The sequence below is a fragment of the Pygocentrus nattereri genome, chromosome 17, assembly GCF_015220715.1.
Source record: "Pygocentrus nattereri isolate fPygNat1 chromosome 17, fPygNat1.pri, whole genome shotgun sequence".
NCBI lineage: Eukaryota > Metazoa > Chordata > Actinopteri > Characiformes > Serrasalmidae > Pygocentrus > Pygocentrus nattereri.
In genome coordinates this window covers 35,110,196-35,126,169 of record NC_051227.1, presented here as the reverse complement: position 1 = coordinate 35,126,169, position 15,974 = coordinate 35,110,196, and the positions used below count along the sequence as shown (strand labels likewise).

Below are 15,974 nucleotides of genomic sequence, written 5' to 3'. Positions count from 1 at the left end.
TTCTTGCCACAGCTCACATTGATGTTCCATCCTGGATGAGCTGCACTATCTGAGCCACTTGTGTGGGTTGTAGAGTCCGTCTCCTGCTACCACGAGTGTGAAAGCACCACCAACATTCAAAAGTGACCAAAACATCAGCCAGAAAGCAGAAAGGTACTGAGAAGTGGTCTGTGGTCCCCACCTGCAGAACCACTCCTTTATTGAGTGTGTCTTGCTAATCCCAATAATTTCCACCTGTTGTCTATTCCATTTGCACAACAGCTGTGAAATTGATTATCAATCAGTGTTGCTTCCTAAGTGGACAGTTTGATTTCACAGAAGTTTGATTTACTTGGAGTTATATTGTGTTGTTTAAGTGTTCCCTTTATTTTTTTGAGCAGTGTAGTTTTTCGTTCATTTATTTAACAGAATAATCCGACATTGAATGTTTTTGTTGGCCAAAGAATATGAAGCTCTAGAATTAACAGTTTGGTATTGGGAATGCTTGACCCTGCTCTGTTTTTAATATCAGCGCAACATATACTAACATGACCACCATGTCAGGGTCTGAGAATGATCCACCACCCAATAATACCTGTGGTGGTCCTGACTATGGAAGAACAAGGTAAAAGGGGCTAATAAAGTATGCAGAGAATCAGATGGACTTTAATCTGTAATTATAGAACTACAAAGTGCAGCTATAGAGTAAGTGGATCTAATAAAATGGACAATGGGTGTAGAAACAAGGAGATGGTTTCAGTGAAGTGGCTGGTCGATGTATAGAACTTTGGAAAAGTCCTAAGTACCTTGTTTAAGATCATTGGTGTCAGCAATGGGTGTTTTTATTAATAAAATTCCCATATTTCTTTATGATTAATGCAAGTAAACATACAATAAAAAGTAGCATGAATTTTCAGGTTTTGAAAAGTCGTTGGTAACTGATGAGATGGTTTAAATCTTATTTTTGTTTAATCTAATATTAGCATTTCTCTGAGCAAATAAATGATTCATTTTATATAAATTTTTTTCAGTTGCCTAATACTTTTGAACAGTACTGTATCAGTTGTAAAGGTCCAGTAACAAAAACAGCCCTGGAAAGTTGTCAGGAAAAAATTATGATGGTTTTTGGTTCAGTTCACAAATGTTAACCTCAGGGAAAAAAATTACATGTAAGATATTTTATGATTTCATTAAAATCCAGGATATTTTACAGAATTTACAGAATTAAGTGATTTATTCCAATATTTGACAGTAATAACAAGCCAGAACCCATGTTTACTTATACATGTTTATGCAGGAAGGCAAAATCTGGTCACACTGAAAATTCATTTTAGCAAAAAATGTAAATGCCCTCAGAAATATATCCAAACATGATCCACACCTGAACGCAAGGTGCAAACAAACATTTAGCTCACAAACATAGTTACGTTTGTCTTTTAAATGAATATATGGACAACATTCAGATACAGGACAGTCTAAAAGATGTACTTATTGATTGAAGTCCATCATGCCAGCTTATTTTATTTTGCCTGCCTGCAGTTTATGTATGATAAACAAGATGAGTAAGTCTGGCCTGCGTGAAGCCATCACACGGAAATCTAATGTGACATATCTTCAGGATTGTTGTAGTAGAATAATTGCAGTGGCATCTGCAGAGTGGAAGTAATGTGAAAGGACGTCCTGCTGACTTAACTGAGGAGTGCACACCTGTAAGCAGAACCCTTATGCTTGCCAACAAAAAGTAGGTAACCAGTGAAAGTTATGGGCTACTGGTTACTGTAGATCTGCTGTGCAGCAGTCACTGCAGGTGTGTATGCACCTGCATTGTATCCTAATAAGATTTTAACCACTTGCATTTACACTTAGTATCAAATGTGTCTGTAGTTAGTTGGATTTATTAGCACTGAAATCTGATTGGCGTACATTTAGACTCCCTTAACCCAAAAGGGGTATAAAGGTAAAATACACTAAGTGGAAATTAGTGCACACATTGCCCAAAACTGACATTTTGCTGTCCATAAAGCAAAAATACTCAATGATTGTTTCTCCTTAATGACAATAATGTATTAAGTACCCAGATAGAGAATGGTGCAGTCTAACTTCCCAAGCAGACTGGTGTTCAGCCCAAATTCGGTTTACACCTGATCACTTCACGTGATTTGGATCTGGATAGTTCCCTGAGAAGATTTTAACTGTTTAAATGCATTTATATTAAGAAGTAAAAAGCACCTCTGGTTAATTGAAATTAAAATCTGATTGCTGCATAATATATGATATGCAAATCAAATCAGAACACAATATCTAATACCCTATGTTCTTCCTCATTTCCATTTTTTCTGTTATAAGCAAAAGATACTGCATTAAACCAATGGAGAGTTCCTTGCTTTGTTAAAATTAGAGAAAGGTGCCGACTGGCAGCCAATATGTACAAGAGAACAGCTGTTTTGCTCATTGTGGTCATACACAGTTTGCTTCATTTGTGAAGTTTTGGGGGTGTGGGTTGTGGCTCAGAAATGACTGTATTTACATTTTACGCTACAATGTTCATGTTTGCATTGAACAAGCCATCATTTCTCATCTCTTGGCAGTACACAGCCAAATCCCGATCCCACTAAATACATTTTTAAAAAGTAAAAAAAAACAAAAAACTTTTGAACATTTTAAAAATAAAGGTTGATGGAAATGGCGCCACGGTGCTGGGTAGTGCTGTCGCCTCACAGCAAGAAGGGCCTGGGTTCGATTCCCCGGCCGGGTTACCAGGGTCCTTTCTCTGTGGAGTTTGCATGTTCTCCCCATGTCTGCATGGGTTTCCTCCGGGTACTCCTGTTTCCACCCACAGTCCAAAGACATGCAGTTAGGCCAATAATTGGACATGCTAAACTGCCCCTATGTGTGAGTGTGGGTGTGAATGTGTCTGTCTGTCTGTCTGTCTGTCTGTCTGTCCACCTTGCGATGGACTAGCGACCTGTCCAGGGTGCATCCTGCCTTCCACCCAATGACCGCTGGGAGAGGCTCCAGCACACCGCATGACGCAGAAGGAGAGGCTGCTTAGAAGATGTGTGTGTGTGTGTGTGTGTGTGTGTGTGTGTGTGTGTGTGTGTGTGTGTGTGTGTGGGCATCTGTATGTATCAGAAATGTGGTTCTTTTAATTAGTGGAGGTTTTTTAAACTTTAAAAACAGTTTTTCACATTCGTTTCATTTACTAAAATGGTATTTTAAGAAACCATCTACTGAAAGATTTTATAGGGAACCAAAAGTGGTCCTTTTAGTGCCTCACTCCAAAGAACCCCTTTAATTGTATGTGTGAGAGGATCAGGTGTAAACAGGGTTTTAATGGTCTGCTGTAATGCTGGGACTCTGCACTGTGTGACTCAGTAGAGTGTCACTCCTGTGGAGTGAGATAAGGGCAGCAGAGTGTGTGCAGAAGCAGGTTATGGCTGAAGCCTCATGCAGACTGAGGCGCTGTGACACCAGCAGGAGAGGTGCAGGAAACCACAAACGAAGGAACGAGCACTCTTTCGTTGGTGATTAAAGGATTATTTATTAATCATTTGATTCACTGCTCCTCTAATTTCCCATCTTAGACTTTGTGAATTCCATGCTGTGCTCTGCTGCCTTCACCCGCTTTCAGCTGCTTCTCTCGCTGCTTCTCTCTCTCTCTCTTTCAACTGCTTCTCTCACTGCTTTTCTCTTTCAGCTGCTTCTCTCACTGCTTTTCTCTCTCTTTCAGCTGCTTCTCTCACTGCTTTTCTCTCTCTTTCAGCTGCTTCTCTCACTGCTTTTCTCTCTCTTTCAGCTGCTTCTCTCACTGCTTCTCTCTCTCTTTCAGCTGCTACTCTCACTGCTTCTCTCTCTCTTTCAGCTGCTTCTCTCACTGCTTCTCTCTCTCTTTCAGCTGCTTCTCTCACTGCTTCTCTCTCTCTTTCAGCTGCTTCTCTCACTGCTTTTCTCTCTCTTTCAGCTGCTTCTCTCACTGCTTTTCTCTCTCTTTCAGCTGCTTCTCTCACTGCTTCTCTCTCTCTTTCAGCTGCTTCTCTCTCTCAGCTGCTTCTCTCTCTTTCAGCTGCTTCTCTCACTGCTTCTCTCTCTCTCTCTTTCAGCTGCTTCTCTCACTGCTTTTCTCTCTCTTTCAGCTGCTTCTCTCACTGCTTTTCTCTCTCTTTCAGCTGCTTCTCTCACTGCTTCTCTCTCTCTTTCAGCTGCTTCTCTCACTGCTTCTCTCTCTCTTTCAGCTGCTTCTCTCACTGCTTCTCTCTCTCTTTCAGCTGCTTCTCTCACTGCTTTTCTCTCTCTTTCAGCTGCTTCTCTCACTGCTTTTCTCTCTCTTTCAGCTGCTTCTCTCACTGCTTCTCTCTCTCTTTCAGCTGCTTCTCTCACTGCTTCTCTCTCTTTCAGCTGCTTCTCTCACTGCTTCTCTCTCTCTCTCTTTCAGCTGCTTCTCTCTCTCAGCTGCTTCTCTCTCTTTCAGCTGCTTCTCTCACTGCTTCTCTCTCTCTCTCTCAGCTGCTTCTCTCTCTCTTTCAGCTGCTTCTCTCACTGCTTTTCTCTCTCTTTCAGCTGCTTCTCTCTCTTAGCTGCTTCTCTCTCTCTTTCAGCTGTTTCTCTCACTGCTTCTCTCTCTCTCAGCTGCTTCTCTCTCTCTTTCAGCTGCTTCTCTCACTGCTTTTCTCACTTTCAGCTGCTTCAACTCAGCTGCTTCTCTCTCTCTTTCAGCTGCTTCTCTCACTGCTTTTCTCTCTTTCAGCTGCTTCTCTCTCTCTCTTAGCTGCTTCTCTCTCTCTTTCAGCTGCTTCTCTCACTGCTTCTCTCTCTCAGCTGCTTCTCTCTCTCTTTCAGCTGCTTCTCTCACTGCTTTTCTCTCTTTCAGCTGCTTCTCTCTCTCTCAGCTGCTTCTCTCTCTCTTTCAGCTGCTTCTCTCACTGCTTCTCTATCTCTCAGCTGCTTCTCTCTCTCTTTCAGCTGCTTCTCTCAGCTGCTTCTCTCTCTCTTTCAGCTGCTTCTCTCTGTCTTTCAGCTGCTTCTCTCACTGCTTCTCTCTCTCTTTCAGCTGCTTCTCTCACTGCTTCTCTCTCTCTTTCAGCTGCTTCTCTCTTTCAGCTGCTTCTCTCACTGCTTCTCTCTCTCTTTCAGGTGCTTCTCTCTCTCTTTCAGCTGCTTCTCTCTTTCAGCTGCTTTTCTCACTGCTTCTCTCTCTTTCAGCTGCTTCTCTCACTGCTTCTCTCTCTTTCAGCTGCTTCTCTCTCTCTTTCAGCTGCTTCTCTGACTGTTTCTCTCTCTCTCTTTCACCTGCTTCTCTCTCTGTTTCAGCTGTTCTTACTCTTTCACTCCCTCTCTTGCTCTTTCAGCTGCTTCTCTCCTTCAGCTGCTTCTCTCTCTCTTTCAGCTGCTTCTCTGGCTGCTTCTCTCTCACCCTTTCAGCTGCTTCTCTCTCTCTTTCTTTCAGCTGCTTCTCTCTTTCTTTCACTTCCTCTCTCGCTCTTTCAGCTGCTTCTCTCTCTCTCTCTGTCTCTCTCTCTCTCTCTCTCTCTCTCTCTCTGTCTTTCAGCTGCTTCTCTCCTTCAGCTGCTTCTCTCTCTCTCCCTTTCAGCTGCTTAGTTGGCTGCTTCTCTCTTTCTCTTTCAGCTGCTTCTCTGGCTGCTTCTCTCTTTCTCTTTCAGCTGCTTCTCTGGCTGCTTCTCTCTTTCTCTTTCAGCTGCTTCTCTGGCTGCTTCTCTCTTTCTCTTTCAGCTGCTTCTCTCACTGCTTCTCTCTTTCAGCTGCTTCTCTCTCTCTTTCAGCTGCTTCTCTCTCTCTTTCAGCTGCTACTCTCGCTGCTTCTCTTTCTCTCTTTCAGCTGCTTCTCTCTCTTTCACTTCCTCTCTTTGTTTCATCTGCTTCTCTCTCTCTCTTTCAGCTCTCTCACTGCTTCTCTCTTTCACCTGCTTCTCTCGCTGCTTCTCTTTCTCTCTTTCCGTTGCTTCTCTCTCACTCTTTAACTCTCTCTCTTGCTCTTTCAGTTGCTTCTCTCTCGCTCTTTTATTCCCTATCTTGCCCTTTCAGCTGCCTCTCTCTCTTTCAGGTGCAACTCTCTCTGTCTCTCTTTCTCTCTCTCTCTTTCAGCTGCTTCTCTTTCTCTCTTTCAGGTGCGTCTGTCTCTCAAGATCAAGTTCAAATTTATTTTTGTATTGTCTAAGCACAGCAAAAATGATATACATATTAAAAGTTAATAAAAAAGAAACAAAAAATAAATAAAACTAAATACAAACCGAGATAAATGTATAATGCAGCAATTCAGAAGAAAAGGTGTTAATTGTCAATGAAAAATGTAAAAGTATTTGTAATAATAAAAGAAAACCTATTGAATATGTGTAGATTATAACAGGACAGAAAAGTAAAAAGTTAATTATCAGATATATTTATGTGAGTAACAGGAGAAAAAAGGAAGGAAGAAAGGGACATCTGTATTACATATACACTCACCGGCCACTTTATTAGGTACTTGCTAGTAAAAGGTTGGACCCCTTTTGCCTTCCGAACTGCCTTAATTCTTCTTGGGATACTTTCAACAAGGTGTTGGAAACATTCCTCAGAGATTTTGGTCCATATTGACATGACAGCATCACGCAGTTGCTCCAGATTTGTCGGCTGCACATCTATGATGTGAATCTCCCGTTCCACCACATCCCAAAGGTGCTCTATTGGATTGAGATCTGGTGACTGCGGAGGCCATTGGAGTGCAGGGAACTCATTGTCATGTTCAAGAAACCAGTTTGAGATGATGAGCTTTGTGACATGGTGCATTATTCTGCTGGAAGTAGCCATCAGAAGATGGGTACACTGTGGTCATAAAGGGATGGACATGGTCAGCAACAATACTCAGGTAGGCTGCAGCATTTAAACGATGTTTAGTTGGTACTAAGTGTGTACAAAATGTGCCAAGAAAATATCCCTTACACCATTACACCACGAACACCAGCCTGACGCAGGGTGGATCCATGCTTTCATGTTGTTTACGCCAAATTCTGACCCTGTCATCTGAATGTCGCTGCTGAAATGGAGACTCGTCAGACCAGGCAACATTTTTCCAATCTTCTGTTGTCCAATTTCGGTGAGCCTGTACGAATTGGAGTCTCAGTTTCTTGTTCTTAGCTGATAGGAGTGGCACCCGATGTGGTCTTCTGCTGCTGTAGCCCATCTTCTTCAAGGGTTGACATGTTGTGCGTTCAGAGATGGTGTTCTGCATTCCTTGGTTGTAACAAGTGGTTATTTGTGTTCCTGTTGCCTTTCTAACATCTGGAACCAGTCTGGCCATTCTCCTCTGACCTTTCACATCAACAAGGCTTTTTCATCCACACAACTGACCGCTCACTGGATATTTCCTCTTTTTCTGACCATTCTCTGTAAACTCTAGAGATGGTTGTGCATGGAAATCCCAGTAGATCAGCAGTTTCTGAAATACTCAGACCAGCTCGTCTGGCACCATATAAAGTACCTAATAAAGTACCTAATGACGGGTGAGTGTATGCATAAATAAAAGGCTGTGGTTTGGTCATCACTCACTGTCCCAGAGTGTGTGGCAATCATATACATATCTCTACCTTCTCTCTCGCTCTTACAGCTGTTTCTCTCTCGCTCTCTCTCTCTCTCTCTCTCTCTCTCTCTCTCTCTCTCTCTCTCTCTCACACTCTCTCTCTTACTCTCTCACTCCCCCCCCACTCTCTCTCTCTCTCTCTCTCTCTCACTCTCTCACTCCCCCCCTCTCTCTCTCTCACTCTCTCTCTCTCAAGCTGCTACTCTTTCACTTTCAGCTGCTCTTTCCTCTTTCTTTTACTCTCTCTTTTACAGCTGCTTGTACTTCTCTCTCTCTCTCACTCTCTCACTCCCCCCCTCTCTCTCTCTCGCTCTCTCTCTCAAGCTGCTACTCTTTCACTTTCAGCTGCTCTTCCCTCTTTCTTTTACTCTCTCTTTTACAGCTGCTTGTACTTCTCTCTCTCTCACACTCTCTCACTCCCTGACCCTGTCTTTCAGCTGCTTCTCTCTTACACTCTCTCACTCCCCCCCCCCTCTCTCTCTCACTCTTTCTCTCACTCCCTCCTTCTCGCCCCTCTCTTACTCTGTCTCTCATTGGCTCTCCTTTTCTCTTCCATGCACTCATTCTCTCTCTCTCTCTCTCTCTCTGAGGGTCTCTCTACTCTGCCCATACAATCTTAATTAAAATAGGAGGATTATAACCCCACCTGAAATGACATTCTGTTGCAGTGCTAAGGAAGATTAGAGGCGAACTCGTGTGCAGGAAGGAGAAACAAACTGTTTCTGTTTTTGTGCTCTTCTCCACCTCCTGACTGCCAGAGTAATTTGGGATGCACTTTTTTCACGGGTCAGTTACTGCTGCAGCACAGCTGTGTGTGTGTGTGTGTGTGTGTGTGTGTGTGTGTGTGTGTGTGTGTGTGTGTGTGTGTGTGTGTGTGTGTGTGTGCGCGTGCGCGCTGGGGATATGTTTGTGACTCACACTGATGGGTAGGATGTTGTTATTGGTTGCTATTTGAACCTCACTGCTTCTATGTTTGGAATCATTTGGGTTTGGGGAAATGTGTAATTACTCGTTTCCTTCACTGGTTTTGGCTGATTTTTTTCTGAGCCTGGACTAGTAAGGAGTACAGATAGCAGCACTCCTCTGCAGGGCCTTCTTTACCCTTGTGGGGGCCTTAAGCAGGGGCCTTTCTCTTAAAAGCATTAGCCCAGAGAAGTCAGTGGTGTTTCTGAGCACTGAATAAACAGTCTTTATTTCAGCGGTTTTCAAAGTATTCGTTCCTTCATGATTATATCTGTCACAAAACATGCTGGTTTTTAATGCAGACCTCTCTGAGGGGTCAAATATTACAGTCATTCATTTGTGGTTTTTCCCCTTTTTCTTTATGCACAGAGAGTTCTCTAAATGCACTGCATTGCAGTCCTCACTGAGGAACGGTGTTTAAATGTTGGATTTTTTGCTGAAACTTTTTTGGCTGTGGCGAGCTTCAATTCGTCCTCACTCGTCCTTAAACATGATTGTATCACCTGTTTAGAGCATTTCACAACTTTCCTAGTTTTAAATGGGTTCTCTTTCAACTTTTTGGAAACATGTTGCAGACATCAATTTCAGAATGATCATGTATTTACAAAAATTAAATTGATAAGACATTATAAATCTTGTCTTTGTCTTTAAATACTCTTCAGGGTACATATTTAAAACACTACTTTTTTGGAAATAACTTTGTGGAAAAATTGGAATGAAATTATTTTATTGTTATAAATGATTTTATTATTAAAAATGACCACTATTGACTGGACGGTTTCTGCTGATTTGATTTCTTATGTTTTGCTTTAATGAGTTATGACACTAATGAGTTATAACACTTGTGAAGTGGTTCTGTAACAGAACCATCATAATAATACAACGAAAACAAGAAACTGTAGAAAACATGTTGGTAGAGTAATATCCTGAAAGTTGATAGGCGGCCCTCTGGCGGTAGAGCCATCTCTGCCTAGCCCCTCCCCCGTGTCAGGATCAGGCTGATAAGAGCTGTATCAGACATCAGAGGACAAAAAGAACAGTTATATAACACCTTTGGCTAATTGTGTAATTGTACTCACATATTTTGTGAAAGACTGAGTAAACAGTATTTTTAAAAAGCTGCTTTTTTATATAAATCCTGCTCTGTATTTTGTTCGGTAGGATAGTAAAGTGGTCAGGCAGTTTGAGGACAGTGCATCTTATAGATTACTATCTTAAGTGCAGAATTGAAATAAAAATAACCCATTTTAAATCTTAATAGTTTAGAATAAAGCATCAGATCTGCAAAGGTGGGCAATATGCCAGAATATAACATGACAAGAACACGTTGGAATGGACAAAATGCACCAGCAAAACAGAACTGCACATTTCAAAAGGTCTCTGAAAAACTTTGAACAAACTGATGTTTTTTACTTGACATTTTCAGAAATAAACAATTTAAAAAAGAACAGGAGAAAAACAAAACATGCAGTTTTGAAATAAATAAATAAAATAAGATAGAGGCATAATGGACTCCTATCAAGCTACTTGTTGTTTTTGTTGTTTACAGGCTCTCTATAATTACACAATCATTTTTAACCGACATGCAGTTGTTGCAGATGTTTTAGTACTGGCAACACCCACATACATACAGAGAAACGTACTATAATCTGCCAGATAACAGTAATATATTGTCACATTACCCCGTTTGGTATTGGTATCAGACGGTACTGAAAGGTTTGAGTATCAGTATCATAATAGAAACCGTGGTATTGAGCCGTCCCTGCTACTGTGGATCTTGCGTTAATGCTGCCAAATCGTGGGGTCTGGCTGAAGTGTGTGACTGCTGCTCTTTCTTCTGTTCACTGACAGTGTGCCAGATCATGTCTAAGGGGGTGGTGGCGGTCCTCGGCCCCTCTGCCAGCCCGGCGTCCAACTCCATCATCAGCAATATCTGTGGAGAGAAAGAGGTGAGTGCTGGCTTTTATCTGCTTCTCTATTGTACCCTGGATCATATTACCCAACAATCATTCATATCATTACCATCATTACTACAAAATGCTGAGCTGTAGCCTCAGGCCTTCCAATCCTGAAAAACTGGGGCAGGCAGGAAAATTGCATGCATAAACTAGCTGCCTGATGCGCATAATCAATATGAAAATGACACTTGATGTCTGTTCTTTCTGTCTTTTCGTGTTTAGATGCCTTCTTTAAGGCCCAAAAGCACATCATCTCCACATCATCTTCTCCAAATTTGCCTGCTTGATTAATGTCCAGCTTGAATTACCATACAAGTGTAGTTAATACTGTTATTTTGCATTGTGTGTGTGTGTGTATATATGCGTTTTATATGTAACGTTAATAGTGGTAAATCTGATAACTAAAAAGTGTCTTTGGAGACTGAAAATGAACTTTTAACAAATCTGTCTCAGAAAACTAGTGTAAAACAACATTTCAGACATCAGGCAACATGAAGGATGCTGTAAAGGTGTTTCTATCACCAACAAGTGTGACTCTAAATTTCTCTCGAACGGTGCGTATTTATCAAACCACTCTGAATGACTTTGTTTACATCTTTATCATTTAATATTGCAGAAAATTTTAAATATATGATCCTCATTTAACTGGTGTGAGGAAGTACTCTGACTCTGACATCATTTCTGGCTAGTAGCTGCTGCAGAACAACAGCACCCACAGTCAATGAGTCGCTGAAGAGATGATGTACCAGTTCGGCTATCATAGTTTAAAATACTGTCACAACCTCTACACTGTATGTGACAAGTGTGCTTTTCTCCTGATGTAACATGCAGTCATAATGTTTCCTTTGGATTGGTAACAGCCCCCCTTAGCAAGTGTTCTTTCTCTTTTGTCCATGGTGAATGGTTAGCAAGACCTTTAGGCAGGCTTTGTTCTAATTTGTCACATTTAAATGTTTCAGATCATGTGACTAATTTTAATGTACAAAAGTTGGGATGCTGTGCACAATGTAAATGAAAACAAAACAAAATGCAAATCATTTAAACCTTATATTTATTTGAAAATAGTACAAAGACAACATATCCCATGCTAAAACTGAGAAATTTTATTGTTTTTTTTTTTTTTTTAAATATATGCCCATTTTGAATTTGATGTCAACACCTTTCAAAAAAAGTCAGGACAGGGGCTTGTTTACCACTGTGTTGCATCAGCACTTCTTTTAAGAACACTCTGTAAGTGTTTGGGAATTGAGGAAACCAACTGCTATAGTTTTGAAAGTGAAATGTTTTCCCATCTTTACTTGATACAGGATTTCAACTCAACAGTTCAGGGTCTCTTTTGTTGTATTTCTTTATTGTAAGTATTGTAAGTGCCAGATGGTTTCAGTAGGTTCTTTGCATGATACTGCTTTAACTTGCCTTTGTGGATGTAGCAACAAACTGTGTTCACAGATAATGATTTTTACCCAGTCATGTGAGAAAATTGCTCCTCCAGCTATTTTTATTAGTACCACTTACTTTTCCAGCCTTTTGTTGCCCATGTCCCAACTTTTTTGAGATGCGTTGCTGCCATCAAGTTCTAAATGAGTTAATATTTTTCATCAAATGGTAAAATGTCTAATTTTCAACATCTGATATGTGTTCTATGTTATATTGTGTATAAAATATGGGTTTATGAGATGTCTCTATTTTTATTTACATTTCTGTACATTTTACACAGCATCTCAACTTTTTTTGGATTGGGGTTATAAGATAAAGATGACGCAAGTTAACACAAAATGCAGATCATTCAATTTATTGCAGTTAAAGATTTATTCAAAACCTATATCAACCATGCAAAAAAAACCCTAAACCACTAACTGGTTGTGTCACCCTTGGCAGCAACAACTGCAATCAAACATTTGCGATAACATGCCATTAGTCTTTCACATCACTGTGGAGGAAGTTTGTCAGACTCTTCTCTGCAGAATTGTTTTAATTTGACTACATTGAAGGGTTTTCAAGTAGGAGCTGCCTATTTTGTCACAACATCTCAGTGGGATTCAAGTCAGGTCTTTGACTCGGCCACTCCAGAACCTTAATTTTGTTTCTTTTAAGCCATTCAGAGGTAGATTTGCTTGTGTGTGTCATATCCTTGTCCTGGTGCATAACCCTTCTGCGCTTGATCCTTAGGTCACAAACTGATGGGTGGATATTATCCTTCAGCAATTTCTGATAAAGAGTAGAATTCATGGTTCCATTGATAAACAAGTCGTCCAGGTCCTGCAGAACCAAAGCATCCCCAGACCATCACACTACCACCATGTTTGACTGTGAGCCTTATGATGGAATGCTGTATTAGCTTCAGTCAGATGTTATGAGACTCATGTCTTCCAAAAAGTTCTACGTCTGACACATCAGTCCACAGAATATTAGCTCTAATGTCTTGGGGGTCAACTAGATGTTTTTGGCAAATCTGTTATTTTTAGTCGGCAGTAGTTTGAGCCTTGCAACTCTTCCATGGATGCCATTTTTGCCCAAAGTCTTTCTTGTTGTTAAGTCATGTACTTTGACCTTAACTGAGGTAAGTGAGGCCTGCAATTCTCTGGATGCCCATCTGGGTTATTTTTTTGAACTCCTGGATGAGTCATTGTTGCACTCAGCCACTCCTGGGGAGTCGCATCGCTGTTCCAAGTTTTATCCATTTGTGGATAATGGCTCTCACTGTGGTGCACTGGAGTCACAGAGCATTAGCAAAGGCTTCGTAACGCTTTCCAGACTGGTGGATTTCAGCCACATTGTTTTTATGTATTTTTAAATCTCTTTAGAACGTGGCCTCATGTGCTACTTTTTGAGACTTTCTAACCTGCTTTACATTGCCAGACAGGTGCTATTTAAATGATGCTTAGATGAACCAGGTCTGGCAGTATTTGTGCCAGGGTGTGTCTGGTGAAATTGAGCCCAGTAGTCAATTGAATTTGGTTAACTGGTTGATTTAGTCGCTAAGGGGCCGTTACTTCTTCACTTAGGGCCAGGAAGGACTGAGCAGCATTTTTTCTTCAGTAAATGAGATCAACATTTGTAAACAGCAACTTGTGTTTAGTTATCTTTGTCTAATATTAAAAAGTAGTTTGAATACCTGAAACATTCAAGTGTGACAAATATGCAACAAAAAGAATTAGAAGAAATTGGGAAGGGGACGGGTCCTTTTTCACTGCACAGTACACTGTGTTTGTAATGGTTTGTTACCTGTTCCATCCATCCATCCATCCATTATCTTGCACTTCTCCGGGGTTTGGGTCGTGGGGTAGCATCCTAAGCAATGAGGCCCAGGCCTCCCTTTCCCCAGCCACTTCCACTATCTCCCTGGGGGGTATTCTGAGGCGCTCCCAGGACAGCTGGGCAATATAGTTACGCTAGCGTGTACTGGGTCTTCCCCGGGGTCTCCTCCTGGGTGGACTTGCCTGTGACTCCTCCTGAGGGAGGCATGCAGGAGGCATCCTAACCAGATGCCCGAACCACCTCAGCTGGCTCCTCTCAACATGGAGAAGCAGCAGTTCTACTCCGAGTCCCTCCTGGATGACCGAACTTCTCACCCTATCTCTAATGGAGAGCCCAGACACCCTGCGGAGGAAAGTCATTTCAGCTGTTACCTGTTCCCTCAAATGAAACAAGACAACAAACCCAAGCTTAACCTGAACCCATCTTTGGTTGTGAGAAATTAGCTCAGACCCAGCTCGAAAGGCGATATTTTGTTGGGCCTGAGTCAGGCAGCAGGCGTCTAACTGTTACAGATAGATTACAGCAGTACAACCTCTGTAAACACACTATATCAATTTGAGCTTTCTCAGTATCAAATAATGTAGGCACACAAGGCCATCCTGAGAATGAGGGTCATTACATTTTTATGAGTTGCTGCTTCTTCAATAAGACTCCGCTTCCTGATTATACCAGGGCGTGTAATGACCTACAATATGTGGGTACTTATGCAACTATCCAGGAAATGTCACCGATCATAACATTTATCCTCTTGGAGTAGGTGTTTGCACTGTTAACATGGTAGCCCAGCATCCAGACCTTAAAGCAGGCTTTAATTTGACAGCACTTACAGCTACAGCACAGAGCAACAAGTACATGTGGTCAAAAGTAACTTGCCTGTAATTGCCGTGGAATGTTTTGTGTACTACTTTGACAGGGCCTGCATTTTGTGCCACTGCCTATCCAACCAGTATTTTACATTTTTTAATGTAGCCCTTATGTTTTATATCTCTAATATTAATCAAACATAGGATTTTGGAAAGTACATAAATGATGCACTTTAACCCATTGATGTCAAACTATTAAGTTTAACTGATGTCATAAGAGAATAAAAATGTTCATTGGTTATATTTTTATTATCTTCATTGTCTTCATGCCTTTATTTAGAATCAATTTCTCACTTTTTAGCCATATGGTTGGTTTGATTGGTGCTCAGGAAAGCTTAGATAACATACAAACCAGGGGTGGAAAAGTATATTTGATTATTATTCTTAGGTATTATTTTGAGATATTTATGCTTGAGTATTAAATATAAAGTTCACTACTTTTACTGTTACTCAATAATTAAGAGAAAAAAAATGATACTACTTACTTTTTCTTTTAGGTCTTCAACAAAGGTATGTTTTTGGCTCCATACTTCCATGTGAAGTACTGTACCCATACGTTCACTCGGGTGTAGTATTTTCTGTGTATTTTCCATCTGTGATGTTTTTTCCCTCTTAAGGAAAATAAGGCATCTTTTGATCAAATTTAACTTACAAATGCAAATGTGTTATATTTGAATCTCCTCTTGCAACAGAATTCCTCTACTGGCTTCAGTGCTGTCAGTATCAAATTGCATCATGTCTCTAATATCACCGATGATAACTGCAAAATCTAAGGTCTGTTTCACATGTACTGCCTCTGCATAGTGTGAGCGATGTTGAACATTTTTACAGTGTTTACACAGACAGAGCAGTGCAGCAATGCGTCTCAGAGGTTCCTCAGAGGCGGTATCAAGCCTGTTTTTTTCTGCACACTGCACACAGCATTCTGGAAAATACAATGAAATCAACCATGAAAATCAATAAACAAAAGACGAATAAATCATGAAAATGTGAATCGTGTAATCCACGGTCATTAACAAATGAAATACTACCTCAACATTTTGTAGTACACATTCAAATGACAACAAACTCAAATTAACTGGGGGCTCCTAGCCAGGTGGCTTCTTTGAAAGGGGGGCAGATGCCTTTTTTGATTGAATTTAAGTTTTTCATGTAAGTTTAACTAAAATTTGGGGAAAGGTACAATTTTTCCCAAGTATAAACTTCACCTACAGAACCTACAAAGATCAGGCATAACATTGACAACCATCATTCTCCATTTTATCAGCTCCACTTACTATATAGGTGCACTTTGTAGTTCTACGATTACAGACTGTAGTCCATCTGATTGCATCGCCCCATTCTTCAGTGGTCAGGACCCCCATGGACCCTCACAGAGTAGAG

General features: G+C 40.9%; 1 protein-coding gene across 2 annotated transcripts in view; it reads left to right on the top strand.

The window, feature by feature from the left end:
* grik4 (glutamate receptor, ionotropic, kainate 4) overlaps positions 1-15,974 on the top strand; it is a 598,764-nt gene that overhangs the window by 363,013 nt on the left and 219,777 nt on the right. For both annotated transcript variants that reach the window (XM_037546764.1, XM_037546765.1), the window contains one exon: positions 10,364-10,461. In XM_037546764.1, coding sequence (XP_037402661.1) covers positions 10,364-10,461 — 98 coding nt within the window. The remainder of the gene's footprint in view (positions 1-10,363; positions 10,462-15,974) is intronic.